The sequence below is a fragment of the Spermophilus citellus genome (assembly GCF_964194105.1).
Source record: "Spermophilus citellus genome assembly, chromosome: 3".
NCBI classification, from domain to species: Eukaryota; Metazoa; Chordata; class Mammalia; order Rodentia; family Sciuridae; genus Spermophilus; species Spermophilus citellus.
Window position 1 is genome coordinate 32,685,249 of NC_138184.1, and position 17,632 is coordinate 32,702,880.

The 17,632-nt window shown below is 36.0% G+C and overlaps 1 protein-coding gene across 8 annotated transcripts in view; it reads right to left on the reverse strand.

The window, feature by feature from the left end:
- The window catches only part of RBMS3 (RNA binding motif single stranded interacting protein 3), a gene marked incomplete at its 3' end in the record, with an annotated part of 671,965 nt that overhangs the window by 40,987 nt on the left and 613,346 nt on the right, over window positions 1-17,632 (reverse strand). For 6 of the 8 annotated variants that reach the window (XM_081285615.1, XM_081285618.1, XM_081285614.1 and 3 more), the window contains one exon: window positions 15,715-15,762. The exons of the other annotated variants lie outside the window; for them this stretch is intronic. In XM_081285615.1, coding sequence (XP_081141741.1) covers window positions 15,715-15,762 — 48 coding nt within the window. The remainder of the gene's footprint in view (window positions 1-15,714; window positions 15,763-17,632) is intronic. 8 annotated transcript variants of the gene reach the window in all.

The window sequence follows — 17,632 nt, forward strand, 5'->3', positions numbered from 1 at the left end:
AGCTACTGGGTAATGGAGAAATAAGGTTAACATGGGTTAGTTTATGGTCTTATCTCGATTAGTTTATAAACCTGTCTTGAAAGATAGATAAGTAAACTGTAAATGGTGATTCAGTGTGCTAAATGTTATGATAAAGATACTCTCAGGGACTTGAAGGAATAGAGAAGGTGGCAGCTCAATGACAAGGTAGAAGCATAAAGGAAGATTCTAAGGAGAAGAAAGTACCTGAGACAACTACTGTGAAACCAATCAGCATTAGCAAGTTGAAGAGTAAAGGGCAGGGCTGGGGTTGTGGCTCAGCGGTAGAATGCTCACCTGGCATGTGTAAGGCCCTGGGTTCAATCCTCAGCACCACATTAAAATAAATAAATAAAATAAAACTATTATGTCCAACTACAACTAAAACTTTTTTTAAAAAAAAGAGTAAAGGGAAAAATATTCTGGATACAAGTATTGGTCATATTTATCAAATTCTTCACATATGCAAAACCCCAAAAGGCTCATGCTGGAAACGGAAGACAGTCATTATGGCTAGATACAGAACTAGTACTAAATGAGTCTGAAGAAGCAGCCATCAGCACCATGAGGGGCCCTGTAGCACAGGATCAAGATGGAGGATTCTGTTTTGAAGACTGCAGAAGAATGTGAAGTAGGTCATGTTTGTTTTAGGAAGATGGCTCTGGGGCTGTCAAGAGGATGAATTGAGGTGGAATATGCCTTGAATCAGCAAGACCAGTTAGATGGATGGCATGCTACTTCTGCCAACAGATGTCAGTTATATAGAATAACTTTCTGGGGGAAAAAGAAAATCCTATATTTTAGTTCTTTTGGACAAAATTCAGGCATCTGACTCTGCTAGTATTGCCTCCACGTTTTTTTCCTCCACATTAACTTTGAATAAAAGTCAACACTGAACCCTAAATGAGGGAGCGTCCCTATTCATAAATATCAAACACTTTAACTTGTACTTCAAGGGATACAAGCAATAGTACAATTATTTTCCCCTCTCTCTTTTTCCTCTCTAAACCTCTGGAAATCTATAATAGAAAGATGGTGTGGGGGAAGTTGGTGGGGTACCTATAAGTATCTACACGATCGGGTGGATCACAGAGGACTGTGAATTTTCATAGTGAACCACCATCATACCTGGCTGTGGAAACAGAAGGAGATACGTGGAAATGATAGACAGTTGGAGATAGGTAAGACATAACCAGCAAAAACTGCAAATGAGGCAGGGAATTTCCAGGTAGAGTTAGGATGAGCAAAGGCAGAAAAGAAAGTGCTCACAGCAAACACATCCTACAAATAACTGTGACCAGGGTGACAGGAAGAAAAGCAGTTGGAAAAGTAGATTGAAGACTGTACTGTGCAGGCTAAGGAATCCTTCATTCTTGTAGCATTTAAGTTATGGTTCCTGACTGGGAAAATAACGTATCTAGGAGTTTCTATTTCCAGCATTTATTTAATTATTGCTCCCCTTGATCCCCAGAATTTAAGGCATCTTCCAAAGGTATATAAAATACGGTGGTGTCAAGTGAAAAACATGAGACAAAAAAAAAAAGGCAGTAAGATAAAGTGAGCAAGTAGACTAATAAAATATATGTCATTAAAACTTTATTAGAGAGCTGGGGATACAGCTCAGTTGGTAGCATGTTTGCCTCCCATGCACAAGGCCCTGGGTTCAAGCCCAAGCACCACACACACACACACACACACACACACACACACACACACAATTTATCAGAGGTAGTTAGCAAAAAATCACACAAGAATTACACAAGTCAACTCATCCACTAGATAAGAAGATAAACCAGGTGCAGAGAAGAATAACTCTCAGTATAGAGGCAAAGCAGATGTTTTTCCTGCAAGTCTGAAGGAGCTGACACTGTGTAGGGTAATAAACAATAGCCTAAAAGAAAGCAAACCAAGTTTCTAAGGACTATTTATTACATTGTCCTTCAAACATAACCAAATGGCATTATGACAAGCATATTTCACAAAAAGCTAGTCTTTGGTGGGTGGGGGCAGGGGCAAGGGATGTACTCATCCAGGTAAAACGGTTTTGTTAGCTAAATCTAGGGATATAAGTTGAAATATCCAAGGAGAGTAGATATACTGCATATTATCCAAATATTACTTCAAAAGTATTATTTCTTTTAGGCGAGGTTCTGAAAGGTATGAGTGGCAGAGACTTTGGAATTGTTCTTCGAAACAAGTACCTGGACTGCAGCTTTCTTTGCTTCTAGTTATATAGGCCTGTATGTTTTCACCATCAGCTGGAATTGGCATTGTATAGCAAGTCTCAAATGGAAGCAGGTAAGAAGAATTTAAGAGAACCCACTGACACTGTCCAAAACACACATATCTTTGGAGAGTAGCTGCGGAAGGACAATATTTTTCCCAGAAAAAAATTTTGGTCTGCTTTCACCTGGAAACTAAAGGGTAATCACACTAGAAACTGTAGCTCTACAGTATCACCTAGTCTTAATACTCAACTCACCATAGAACCTTCTCCATAAGCTAAACATATATAGTTAAAATTACATACTGGTTGCAACTTTGAGCCTTGCTATTAGAAAAGATGACTTTTAATTCAGAAATCCAATCTGTATTCTACTTTCTGGCAGGAATAGAAACTGGATGGTAGAAATAGTTGCAACTAACCTAAATTCCAATGGCATATCAAGACCATATTCTTGCACATAGAGTTTTAAAGATGTTAATTTTAAAAATTTATTGAGGCATTTGAGTGAGGGATGAGAAAGCAGGGAAAGGGGCAGGTGTCGACACCAGAAAAAGTTGCAATAATAAAATGAAAACGTACAAAGACCCAGCCAGCACCAGTGTAATAGACGGAATGGATATAACAGATTCAAAATGTATTGTGAAAGGAAAATCTCCATGGAAATGAAATACTTCATGTGCGATAGAGTACTCCAGAATGCTTCTAAGGTTTTAAGCAGTCTTGACTGGAAGAATTATTCACCACTGTGTGAGAGATTTTTCCATCCGACTCCAAGCCTAGCTGAATATTAAATCACATGGTTCTCACCCACAAACAAGAGCTATACTCCAATGCCCTGCCAAACACCATAACAATCCTAAACTCACGCTGCACTGAGCTTTAAAAATCTTGGCTTAGAGAAGTAATACTTAAAGAGGGTGAGCCTTAGGGATGTCTGCAGGAGAAGCTGGATTAGAAAAAATATTATGAGATTGATGTTAAGAATATGAAGTCTGAACTACTAATGGGTCAGCTAAGGGGGATAACAGTGGATGGGGGACCTCTAGGAAGTAATTGGAGACACTGGCATGGAGATCAACACAGAGGAATGCTAGCATTAATGACTTGGAGGTCATCTGTGTGATGGTTAAAGGAGAGGAAGCAGAAAAAAGGAATGCAGAGTAGGCTAAGAACAGCACCCTGAGAAATGTGAAGTGGAAATCATCTGCCCATTTTATTAAGCACAGGAAAAGTCCCAGTGGATAAGTATACATTGAAGAGGGTACATGTGGCATAGAGGTTAATGAATGCTACATGACCATCAAAACAGGTTAAGACAGATGAAAGCAAGATCATAGAGGGAAGGTTTAACCCTTACCAAAAGAGGGCCAAGGCCTCACAGAAACTGGAGGCTAGGAAGAGAAGACTGAAGAAATAGCCATTTGAAATGAAAGGGATACATATAAAGATCAGATCAAATGTATTCCTCTTCTTATAAAGGAGCAGGCAGTCATTTGCTGGGTAAGAATGACAAAACTCATATTTGGAACTTGAGAGGGTCAAAATGTCTCAAATAGCTGAAGGAACATAAATAATGGGTGAAAGTCCAGCTGACATTATAAAGAAACAATTTGTAGATGGCACAGAAACTGCCTTATAGCATGATTGTGTCAATCAAATGTTACCAATTAATCCATAGAAGGCACTAGGTGCAGCAACCAGAACACAGCATGTTCCTTGGAATCCCCTGCTCCTCCCTTTTCAAACTTCCATACATGCTCAATGCAGATGAGAATAAAAAAGCTATTTTAGTTTATTTCATGCTTATGTTTACATTTTTATCAGTACCATCCAATGTTTTGTTATATTTTTGACAGTATTATAAATATCTTCAAGATAAGGAAAGAATTCATGGAAAATTTTCAAATAACCTTTAATTAGCTGGTAGCTATTTTTAAGGTCATAATATTCCCAGTTAAACAATTTTCAAAGATTAACTATAATTAGCAGACAAGGCCACTGGGTGTGTAGTGAATAAAAAAAAAAAGCCACTTTCTGCAAAGCTGAAGACAAGTAAATGAATATCTCCCTTTACTGTGTAACATCAGTGACCACAGTCTCTTTGCAATGACAACTCTAGCCCTGCTTTATTGCTCCCATCTACAAGATAATACTTGTTAAGACAAATTGATCATTCAACTACTGTTCACTTCCTGAAAGCACCCAATTGCTAATATATTGTTGCTTCCTTAAGTTCTTCCCAAAGCCGCACACCACAAGCTCAAGTCCAACAATAAGCACTTCAAACTTCCTCTTCTGAGATCCCCTGATATACTTTCTAAACATCACTCTAGGCTCTAGTTGGTCTCTGGGATTGTCTGGCTTCTAACTTTAACCCTTTAGAACAAGTATCTCAAATTTATCTCAATGATTTGTTACCAACTCTGCATATTTAATTTGCTCAAGTAACTGCTCATTTAGGAATAAAATTTATGTTTCCTGAATCTGAAGTCCAGTGCTTTCCCAGATTTGAGTCTCTGGGGCATACCGCTGGACTCAGAGCAGGCACCTAAAGTAAATTTATGTGTGCCCCAGAGGGGCCTGCAACCCATCACTCTGAAACTACATGGTTTTGTTGCCAACTGTAATATGTTTATTTCATGTAAATCAAAGGACAGACTGGGTTTAAAACCTTTTCAATGCTCCTCTTTCCATTTGTAAGGAAACTTGATGTGCAGTGATCATAGTTTTGGTACACAGTATCAAGGTCAGTTAGCCAATGACTTTTCCATGGATATTTAATTGAAGGAAAATTATAGTGCATGGTAGAGACAAGTGAAACAGAACTGGCTTGTTAAAAAAGGTATGATGTATTGCACCTTGCCTAAATGAATGAAAGTCCATCATAGAAAGAAGAAAGAATAGCAATGTTTCATAAACACAGGACTGGAAGTCTCATGCTGCATAAACTGGGAAGACTTTAGGTGTTTCCAAGTGCTATATGCAAGGGACAGAAGACACCATTTGAAAAGCAGCAGTCAAGTGGTAGAGATGCTGACCCCCTTTAGGTGGGTAGAGAATTCACATAAAACTTTAGCAATGACTTTAGATTACAATTCCTTTGAAAACTCTAAGCCACACCTATAAAGAGATATAATCTTTTAAAAATTCTGCCTCAAATGCCACAGAGTTGAGATGGGATGAGTGGAAGTGGGGGAATTTTAGAGGTCACCGGTACTGTCTCTGTCACCAATATAACCATCACAATCATCATTAATACCTTTATTTTAATCTTCATATTAATACAATCAGGCATTCCTGATATATAATGCCTCCCTAGAATTATGATATTCAATGGCTGCTATAAAAATTATATTAAATTTTGTAAGCTGCAAAGCAACATACAAAAAGTTTAGAAAGCAAATTAAAAGCACCGATAACAACTGTTTTTTGTGCTGCCTTCTAAATTCTTTCTATGGATGTGTTTTAGGACTCAAAATCAAATTATTTTTCATTTATGTTGTCTTTTTCACTGTGCAGTATGAATAGTATTTTTCATGTTGTTATAAAATATTTATAGTTTATTACATCAATTTAGCTATAATATAAAATTCAGTCAATAAGGAGGATATGCAATGATTTTTTTTTTTACTATTTCTCCTAATTTTAGATATTGGGTTTACAAACGATTTTATACTACTTAACCTTTGACCTATCAAAGCAAATGTGAAGTTGTCAACACTTCAAAAAAGTCCTAACACTCTTCCCTGAATGAGGATAAAGGAAATCTCTCTTGTTTAATACTTATTACAAGTCATGTTACTGCCTAGGTGCTTGGGATGCCATTTCAAATGATCCTCATGTTATTGTCTTATACAAATGAGGAAGAGCTAATGCATTACCATCTATATCATAGGAAAGGAAAACAGCACACTTCAGGAAACTTAAGGAACCCTCATTGTTAAATAATTATTAAATAGTGGGAACAGGAGTCCTAGTACCTTCTTGACTCTTAACAGCCATTTCTAATTTTTATACCATACAGTTTCCTATTCAGAGCTGCATGTGTGTGAATGAATAAAAACAGTGCCTGCTGGCAAATTTTTAGATAAGATCAACACATAATCAAAATCATCTTTCATTTTGTCTTTCCACTGAACTTTTATAGCACACAAACTTCCCTTAACCCACCGGCATATTTTCATTTATTTTTTTATTGGGAATTAAAGCCTTCATAGTTCCAAGCTGATTCTGAGAAGGGCTTACAAAATTAAGCACTATATTACAAAGCACAACTAAAAACACAGCAAATCAACGAACAGTTGAGAACAATATTCTGAGAAAACACTCAATGTACCCCATCTACATCCAGTTGTCCTGATAAATAAAGCCAAAAAGGAAGACTATAAAGTTCTTTATTTCACATTGTTAGCTTAAAAGAAGCATAACTTTTCACCTGGAGAGAGATTCTTGTGAAGCCACTAGACTTTAGCAGCTATTCATCATTTACTTAATGACTTAAGGAACATTGGGCTAAATATGGGACAATTATATCCACTGGTCATCTCAAGACAACTAGCAGCATTTCTTAAATGTTTGTGTCATGTATCACTCTTCTGAGAAAGAAGAGGTTAAAGCATTAAATTTTGACTCAGAGAAAGCATTTCAACAGGGCCGTACAATCATATGGTTCTGGCATTTTGCTTTCTGATAGACTAATTTAACATAGAGTCTAGAGAAATGTTAACATGTCTGTTAGGCAGCATTTCTCCAGCCTCAGATGTCTCCAGCATGCCTCCGGCAAGTGCCGACTCACAGTCAATTCATGCTTGGATTCTCTAATAGGAGCCTCAAGTGCCCACTTTGTGCTGTTGATTAAAAAGGGAACCATGTGCTTTCAATACCAGATGTGCAGACTCGTGCGCATGCAATTAGCTTACTTCAAAATCTATTGTTGCCAGAAAGTGCTCTCTTCCTCTGTTGCTGTCATGTAGGCTTTGCCCTTCTGCAGATGATGAAGGTACTAAGTGACACTATGTGCTGCTGCTATGGTGTGCCCTATGGCTGCTGCTACCACTCACTTGAGAATTCTACTGCAAGGACAGCATTTGGGGATGCAGCTCTCGGTGGGATGTGAGTGCTGCATCCACAAATGGCACTGTGCTCTGACCTTTGCCCAGAGGGTAGTCATATCTCCAGCACCCCTATGCTTGCTCTATATAGTGTTTGGTTTACAGATAAGACTAGGAAAGCTTTCCTCCACCTTCAGAGTGCAAAGCATAAAATGGAGCTCAGAGAAGCAGCTACCCAGGGGAAATGGAATAGCCTAAAGTGGTACAGTGGGGCTGGGGATATAGCTTAGTTGGTAGAGTGCTCAAGGCTGTAGATTCAATCCCCAGCACCACACACACACACACACACACACACACACACACACACATACACACGTGGTACATCAAGAGCAACTTTGGTGGACACCAACCAACATCAATAGCAACAACAAAACCACCTCAGGTGGTGCAACCAAGACATAAAATATACATGGACAACAAATCCTTTGGGATGATGTATGTCTCACCTCTTCTCTAAATTTCTAACCCTAAAAAATTTTAAAGCCCTGTAAAAGGACATTAAACAGAATATATTTTAAATTATCCTAGTTAGTATACTCTTGCTGGTACATACAAATAAGTCCTAGAAGAGCCAATATATGATGAGAATTTGAAAAACAGAAATGTACTTAGAGGTTTTTAACATATTAGTAGTCTAGTTAATTGTACAATATAAACTAGAATGTTAAGAAATATCTCTCTCCACCTCCCTCTCAATCTTCGCCACCTCTAACTTCTGACATTTCCTTGGCCTTTATAAAATGAAAAGGCACAAAAATGCTAATTTTAATGAAAGGCACTTCAAATGTCTTATAAAGAATGTTAGTGATAGTACTTAAATTTTGGGATACTTATGAACATACAGTGATCAGGAGAGGGGTATGCAAACTATAGCCCAAAGTCCAAATGCAGTTTTCTTCTTATTTTTACAAATAAAACCTGTATGGAACATATCCATGCTCATTCATTGTATAGTTTTTTATGCTACAATGACAAAGTCAAAAAGTTGTGACATAGACCATATGACTTGCAAAATCCCAAATATTTATTACCTAGACCTTTATAGAAAAAGCTTGCTGGATTATGAAATGAAGATTAAATTTTTCTCTCCCCTATCCTTCCCCCTGGGAGCAGGAGATGAGTGCAGGGACTGGCCTAAATAAAAATGACGTTTATATATCTGAAGAGTCCATTTGCTTAAGCTTCCTTTGGGATAAGTTACTTGAATAGATCAATAAAAATTATTGTTCCACAGGAAAAGTCTTTTTTTAAAAAAGTCTCCATTTTTATAATTTAGTGAACCTTATAAATGCACCAGCGGGAACATAATAACTCAGCATGCACATTCCTATGTGTCAGATACTTGTACAAATCCCACGTACAAAGTCCAGCTCTGCAGAAGACTGTTCTGATATCTGTCACATGCTGTGTTATGTGACAGTTCTTTATAACCCTGTTCTGTTAGAGACTTTATTCTTTGAGGGCATGGAATGCATTCTATACCCCCTTTGCCTTGGCTCCTTGTGGCTCTGTAGAAGGTCTGTAAATATTAGCTGAATGAAAGAAGAAATAGAGCAAGTTTTCTTTATTAGAACTTATTAAAAACAAAAAATTCAATTAATTAAGATATTTAAAGATATGCAACTTTGTAATCAAAATAAGTGTACAGCATTTGAGGAAAGAACTGAAACTGATTTTCATGGGTGGCTTGTGGGATCACTTATAACTCTGCATCAGGTCTTTTACAGTAAATACAATTTAATGGCTAATTGTTGCTAATGAGAGGTACTAATGGACCTAATTTTTAATTAAGAGATGGAAATCATTTGTAATTAGCTCATACTATCCATGAAAACAAATGTTACTTAGAGCTTGAAAAATATAGTTTTTCCTCTTTGAAATAGCCTAAATACTGCCCCATATTCCTTGATAATATGGGATAGTTTAAAAAGGTAATCCTTACCCAAAGAGGCAGCATAAAGACAGGCTTCAAATAATGCTTTATCTGAGGATCACCCTTCCAGGTTGATGGGGCTTTCCAACACAAATTTATATTTCTAACAAGCAAAAGCAATAGAAACAAACTGCATATTATTTTAACAGTGAATTCCATCTTCACTGGGGTAGGCACACTTATGAACAGCTCCATGAGACTAAGGACTTCTTATTCGACTGCTATGTTCTGATTTACTAAACTTTTTTTTTTCTGTGAAACCTCATTGTCGAATTGTACTGATATATACTGATAACATTTATTACTTCAACCTATTTTAGCTGGTATGCAAAAGGATATAGCAGAAAATAAATATATGTTCCAAAAGTTCTATAGATCTTTTCAATGCATCTTTTAGCCCTGATTTTTATTTTTCATTTTTTTTTTTATTTTTCCAAACTCAAATTCAAATTCTAAACTCTAAGCTTTTAGAAAAAAGGGATAGATTTCTGTTCTACTTTTATTCTCCGGGAATCATAATCTTTAGCTTGATTCCATACTGATGCCCTTCAAAAAAAATTAAGCTCAAGGCAACTAAGATAAAAATTTGATGACAAATTATCTGTCGTTTTCATATGTGTCTCATAAAATCCAACCGTGTATAAAAATGATATTTTATCCTTCATTTACATATTTTCTACTAAAATTTGCTTAAAATAAGGGACCTTTTAAGGAGTTCTAGCTGTTGGGGAATTTTTTTTTTAAAGAAGAGTTTCCTGATTTTGCTTGAAAACGTAGGAGACAGTCTCAGCTCTGTTTCCCAAACTTTCTTTTGAACCTCACTACTCTTGTCTTAGCTCTTTCCTCCAAGATTATCATTATTTTTTAAGTGTATTGATTGTGGAAGCTTAAATATTTATCTTATACTCTTCCTAAGCAAAATACTCCTGAAGTCATGCATAACTTATTAGTGACAAAAAAAGATCAAACACAACAAAACCCTGATATGTAAAATTATCCCACATATCTAGCAGTTTTTTGTATTTACTTGACTTCCTTAACTTCTGTCATGTCACCCTAAGTCCACTTAGCTACCTGTTCCCATGACCCAAACTTTGCCAAGAAACAGTGCATTATTCAAAGTCTTCAATCCAAGTACCCCAGTACACTGTACTTCACACTGAGAACTCTAGTCTCCATATTTTCTATTTTCTTCCTCTCATTCTTTATGGACTGCTGCTTCTTTCTTCCTCAAAACCACTGTTAACCTCTTTCTTTCTTTCTTGCCAATATCATCAATGCACATTGTCCTTTTCTCACTCCACTTCAGTATATTTTCAACCATGGGTTAACTAGGCTCTCTTCTTGGCTAATGATCACTACAACAAGACAACCAAACATCTTCACAGATTAGTTTTGTCTTGGTCAGATTTTCATTGCTGTGACCAAAATACCTGACAAGAATGACTTAGAGGAGCAAAGAGTTATTTTGGTTGTGAAACTATGTGGTTTCATGGTCAACTCCAAGGCAGAAACATTGTGGCAGAAAGGCATTGCAGAAGAATACTGTTCAATTCATGACATTTAGGAGGCAGAAAGAGAGTAAAGAAGGAAACAGGGATAGATATAGTCCTTAAGGTCATATCTCTAACAACCTACTTCCTTCAGCTATACATCACCTGCCTATAGTTACCACTGAGTAGTCTATTCAAATTAGTAATCCATCAAGTGGATTAATCCACTAATGAGATCAGAGCTCACAAAATCTAATCTTTCCATCTCTGAATATTGCTGCACTTCATAACACATGAGTATTTTTTTTTGTGAGGGGGACATTCCAGTTTAAACCATAATAAGTATGAAAATAATCTATAGTTTATAGCTTCAAATAAACCCAGGTCCCTTCAACTTTCTATTTCTTGTTGACCCTCTGACTCCTCCGTTTTCCAAATCTTTGTTCACCTTAAATTCTTACCATGCCATCTCCCAGCCACTCACAGAAGATGATGGCACTTAATACTTCGTATAAAAACAAATAAAATGTATCATTTGGGAAATCCTTTAACTCCTTATTTCTACCTTTACGGATTTACATGCACCTACATTATCTCTTCCTTCTGTCTTCACCCTTAAGAATCACATTCTTTAAGCTTTAGAACTATCTAGAACTATCTTCCCATTATTTTTCATCAAAATCAATAAATCAATTAGTTTTTTTCTCTAATTTTTTTTTATCATTTCTCTACTTCTCCTCAAAACCAATTTGTTGTTTCCTGTACTAGTTACAACCATTCCTTACATGACATTGAATGTTGTTGATTTTTACCCCTAACTGTACCATCAAATTCACTATTGATCTCCATATAACAAAATTCAATGACAAAATTGAATTTTGCCAATATAACAATTTTTTGTGTGTGTGTACACAACAAAACTTCAGGACTTATGTCACTGGATAGTACTCTTTAGAATTACTATCATGATTTTGATTTTTAAAACTTCATATTCTTGTTTCCCTTCTACATGTATAGTTGTCTTATCCAACCTCTCCTTTGGGCTCCGTTTTCTATCCATTCTTTATTTTTAAGTTCTGGTTACTTCGCTTCAAGCACATTCTGTGGGCAAACATGGCTTAAATCCATGGTGGTAATTCCCAAATCTACCTCTGCGCAAGAGACGGCCTCTGAGTTCAAGCACATACATTCAGCATCTATTGAGCATCTCTGTCTGGCTGCATCATAGGCATCTCAGACTCAGCATGTTCAGCACTGAAGTTATCTCTTTTGCTCACAAACCTGGTCCTCCTTTCTGTGGTTTAAATCCTGGGAAAAGATACTTCAGGGCACTGAAGAAATTATAAGCCAAATTTAAATCATCTTTCTCTTTCTCTCCTGATATTCATTTGGTTACCAAGTCCTATTATTCTACCTACTTAACCTGTCACACATTCACCAATCTTTCTATCGTCCTTTACACAACTTGAGTACATGCCAACATGATCCTTCCAAAGATTCTTCAGTTCAGTTCCCTCTCTTCTATTTTTGCTCTTCTCCAATATATTTTTGACCTTATAGTCAGAAAGATCACATCCAACTCACAACTTTTTAATATCCTCCTGTTGCCATTGGGAAACAATCCAAGCTACCTATCTTGTGATATTGTTTCTGCTTATTTACTTCTCAGGCTCATTACTCTACTCCCCATATCTCTGAACCTATCCTTGCCCTTTTTGACCATGTGTAGTTCTCTGAACTCAATACACCCTATCCTCATGACTCTTTGAACATGCCGCCTCCTTTGATCTGAAACTCTCCCCAGATACACTCTTTATTTAGCTAATTCCTAAGTGTTCTTATGTTTGTATTTAGAGAATTCATCCATTGGGACCCTTTCTCTGACATCTCCTCATATGTTATTTGTTCTTTCTTTGTACCACCATAATATCTCATGCCAATAATGGTAGTATAGTTGTAGCACTTTCATACAGGATGCATTTTAAGCAGGTTATATATTTTACTCCATGTTTAAAATAACTCTACAAAGTTTTTGTTACTTCCCCAGATAAGTAATCTAAGCAACAGAGAGGTTAAGTTTTCTCAAGTTTCCACAACTAGTAAACCACACAAGTAAGGTCTGGACTGAGGCATCTTATTTGTGTGTTCACAAACATCATAAGTTTTGTTAATATTGAAGCATTTATGCCACTTGTAATAACCTGCTTCTATCTAACTTTCTAAGCTTTTAGAAGGAAGTTGCATTCCTAGTGCCTAGCATGATGATTGTCACACAATATTCTTCCAACAAATGCCATATAAATAAGTAAAGGAATAAGATGATACATTACTCAAAGAAGAAAGGGTCCTTACACCAAATCAGATTTATATTGATGTAATTCTGGTATATGTCAGAGTGATATTTTGCACCAACAATATCAAATGAATTATCATATACCTCCAAATCTTTCCTATTTATAAGAATTTCCATATCCTGTTTGCCTATTACACCTTCCCACTCTTATCCAGGTGATGAATTCCTATTCATTCTTCCAAATCCAGCCCAGAACTCTCTTTTTCCCTGAGAGTTTCAAACCTTCTTTCTAGATTTTTGTTCCTCCTCCCTCTATACATTTAACACCACAAATAATAGTAACATGAAGTTAGATCCTGATATGTTTTACAATAATCTTTTTTCTATTCTTATAGTATTGTAAGATTTCATTGCTGGTTATACTATATTAGTATCACCAATACTTGAATGCAGTATCTAGCTCCTATAAACTGTTCATTAAGTGGTTGAAATATTGAGTAAATGAAATTAGGTTGGGTTATGTCTTTGTAGATTATCCAATCAGATATCTTGACTCCAATAAATTAGAATAATTTGATTGGCTCCTACACTGGCAAAGAATTAACAATTTGAGTTGTCCAACATTGGCAAGTTGAGATAATTGGGAAGGAGATACTATAATGCCATTGCTTGTGTCAATTTTCTAATATTATCAGTGGTTGGGTAAAGAATATACCATTTTTCAAGAGTTACTGAAGTTCTCCCATTAGAATGGCAGTTCTATTTCTACTTAAAGATAGACTAAAAAAGTCTGTATGTTTTCATCAAACCAGCAATCAAATCTTATAAGGGAAAAATAACTATAAAATCTTCTAAAATGCTATTTTTCATATGGAAAATCTACTGGTCCCTTTTTGTGTACTGCACTTCTTGGCATTTAGAAACATTTTTTTTTATTGTAAATATATCTGGTTTTCTAGCTCTTCTGTGCAATCCTATTTCTTCTTCTCTGAGCACACACAAAACTGCTAGATCAAGTTTCTTAAAGTATTACTTTTATCCAATCATTTATCTGCTCAAGAACTTTCAGTGACTACTGTTTATGGAACCAGATGGAAACTTCAGGTCATAGATTTTCAGCCAGGGTTTCTGCTTCAATTGATTTGGGTAGAGCCTAACCCTTGATGGGTATCTAGTAAATACTTCTGACATTTTGATTGCTTTTCCTATTGTGTTCTGGAAAGTGAAGGAAAGCTATGTGAAGGAAAGCTCCAGATTGTGTCTTTTGTCTTTTATTATTATTTGCATTGATAAATTATCAAGAGCAGATAGATGCCTGTTGTTAAACAAAGACGCCACATGTTCAAGTAGAAAAGCTGGGCACATGAAACAGTCTATTCATGATGTCACATAAATGAAAAAAAGGCAGATTAAAGATATGGCAGGTAATACATGTTGGGGAAAGATGTGATATTTTAAATAATAGCAATTTATATAGACCTTGAAGAGAACCCAAATAACTTCACATGGTTCTTCAATGGGGACATTCTTACTTAAAATTCCAAGATGAGTATTTGGCTACGAGCATAACTAAACAATACATAGACATGAGAAAAAGATTACCCTTCAGATGCTGGGTCAAGCAAGAGGGGTGGCCAGAAACATGAAGTTCCCTGTTTCAAAGCCACCATCCAATGCCAGACTCAACTACTCTGTGGGCTCTTTAAGTCTGTTTCTGGACATTGTCTCTTGCTCTTTCCAATGTCCTTCTTAGTTTTAATTGTATGTGCTTGCCATCTAACATGTCAAGGGATCATAGAGTACAAAGCTCTTCAAACTGCCAGTATTTCATCAAATTAAAAAAAAAAATTAACAAAAATGAACCATTGTATCCACTTTCCACTTTGCAAGAAACCAAAACTCAAACTTAATACAAAAGCACAGGATCTGTGCAGTTCAAAATAAGAACTAACTTCTTCATACATACATACCCTGGCTTCATCACTAAATTTTATGAAACAACTTAAATATTGCTAATTAAAATCCTCAAGACCCTGATGTCTTGTTCTTCAAAGAACCTCTGCCATTTTATTGTATAAATGGAATATTGGTGGTTTCACTTATGATACCCAAAATATAATTTTTGGAATAAATTTAAATTTTTGATTCATTCAACAAATAGTTATATTGAGTACCCTGTGCTGGATGCCGAGCAAGCAAAATGGGATGATTTTCTGATTTCAGAAGAATTCTGTTCTCTAAAGCAGTGCTTCTCAATCTATGTTAATTAATCTGTGCCCTTTTAAATATTTTTTTGGCTTAATATAAAATCCTTCTCCCCCTTTTCAAAAATTCTGGCGACCTTGTCCAATGCTGAGACTGACTGATACATAGAACACAGACTCTATCTTCTGTGTATCCTTGGAGACAATGTGTCCTTTCTATTTAAAAGGCGATATATTCATTTTCCAGGCATAAAGCTGGATTATCATATTAAATACACTTTTCCGAACTACATATACCCCCTGCCAAACTGTCATTCAAATTTCCTGTGGCCACCCCTATTGAGAATCACTGCTTTCAAGAGTTGTGGAGAAAAGCAGGCAACCTCCATCTCTCCCCTCCAATCAAGTCTTTTAAAGGAATGAGAATTTTCCTACCTGACACAACAGCTGGTGGAGTATCATAATCCTGTCTTGGGATTGAATCTTTGAATGAAAAGAGCATGAGAAAGAATGCAATGAAGTACAAAAGAAAATAAAATAGAATTTTAGCTTTAAAACTTGGAACGGCCCATTGTGTGTCACAAGCTCACCTCACCCCTTGCCTTCAAGGCATTCTGACCCTAGTTCACAGGTGACACCATGGTTCCCATTACCCTCACGCTGCACATGGTCTTGGAACCAGCATGACCCGCTGGGACAACAGGGACATTGTCATCTCCCTCAGTCTGTTGGATCCCTCCCTTAAAAAAAAAAATCAATATGAAATCTGTACCCTCCCTGGATGACACAAAAAGTTTACATTTGGAGGCATCCAAACATGATATGAAGCAAAGTCCTGGAGAACCATAGGAACAACTAAAATTTAAAAGAGAAAAATGAAACATTTGCACATTCTCAGACTCTGTGGAGGCTTATGCATTTTGAAGCCCAAGTTTTGTGAGTAGTTATTCAGCTGCAGTTCTGATCAGAGGCAGAGCAGACAGTGCTTTCTGACCTGGGTGGAGCAGCTTTTTGTGTTATAATTGTGCGAACAGAGATACAAAGACCATAACCTATTAAATAGGTAGCTTTTTTTTTTTTTTTTCCAAAGTGTCCTAACGTTGGAGGGGGGGAAATTTGAGAGAAAGCTTCATTAAACTATATGGCAGTCATCACAAAATGTAGGGTCATGGGGAACCAAATATATCTGCTTTTTGAAGATGAAAAAGAGACTTTGGTTCAATACAATTCCTTTAGCCAGGGACCTTAAAAAGGAAAGTGGGACATAGTCTGTGGCCTTAGCCCCCCTTCTAAAAAAGGAAAATTTTAATCCTTCCCCAACTCTCCTTGGGGGGGATACATTATAAAAGGGACCTGGTATTATATGCATTCAAATAAACTGCCAAAACATGATTAATAGATGCTCGTGTATGAACTCTTATTCATATGATCTGTATTCCATTTTAAAAGTTAAAGGTCTGAACTTCATTCTTCTGGAAATTTGATAACTTTGGGACTCTCACAAAATTCTCACTTTCATCTCCTTTCACAAAAGGATAATATTAATCACTCTCTGGAGTCAATGGCATGTGTGAAGACAGATTAGAACTTGATCATAACAAAGCACTTTGACCAACTGCAGCGAACACTGACCAAAAGATTCAAACGCAAATAAACCTGTTAGGAGTTATTTTGTTTTTCAAAACAGGTAAGGGAATTAGTGAATTAATTATAATCTCCAAATCTAGAAGAAGTAGAATAATTTTTAAAGTGTTCTCCAAATGCTTTGTTAACAGTGGTAGTAATCACCAGTTACCTTTAAGAAAAAAATCACAATCACAAAATCATTACCACTCCAAAACAAAAACAAACAAAAAGTTAATTTTTGGATTACGCCATTGATATTTTCCAAAAATATATTTATAACATTTAAAAGTAAATAGAAGCAAATAATGTTCATTGTTGATTACTAGAGAATACAGGAAAGTATAATGATTAAAATAGATATTAACCCAAATCCCATCTCTTAAAATAGCCACACTTGCTTTGTATTTCTCTATAGCATTATTTTATAAATATTTTTCACAGTTGATCTTGTATTTCACAAGTACAAATTTATATTCAACAATTTGCTTTAATTGTATACATAACTCTTTTTCTAATTATTTTAAACTTTTATAATGTAGGCATTACCTTTTGAATTTATGGATGGTTTATAATTTAATGGTTATTTACTAGATATTATTTTAAAAAGCTACATCAAACATTTGTGAGGCATAAAAGCTACTCTGTTACTTTAGAATATTTCTATAGACTGGCTTCTCAAAACTATAACCATCTGTTCAGCCAGGATAAATGTTCTGAGGTGTTTTGA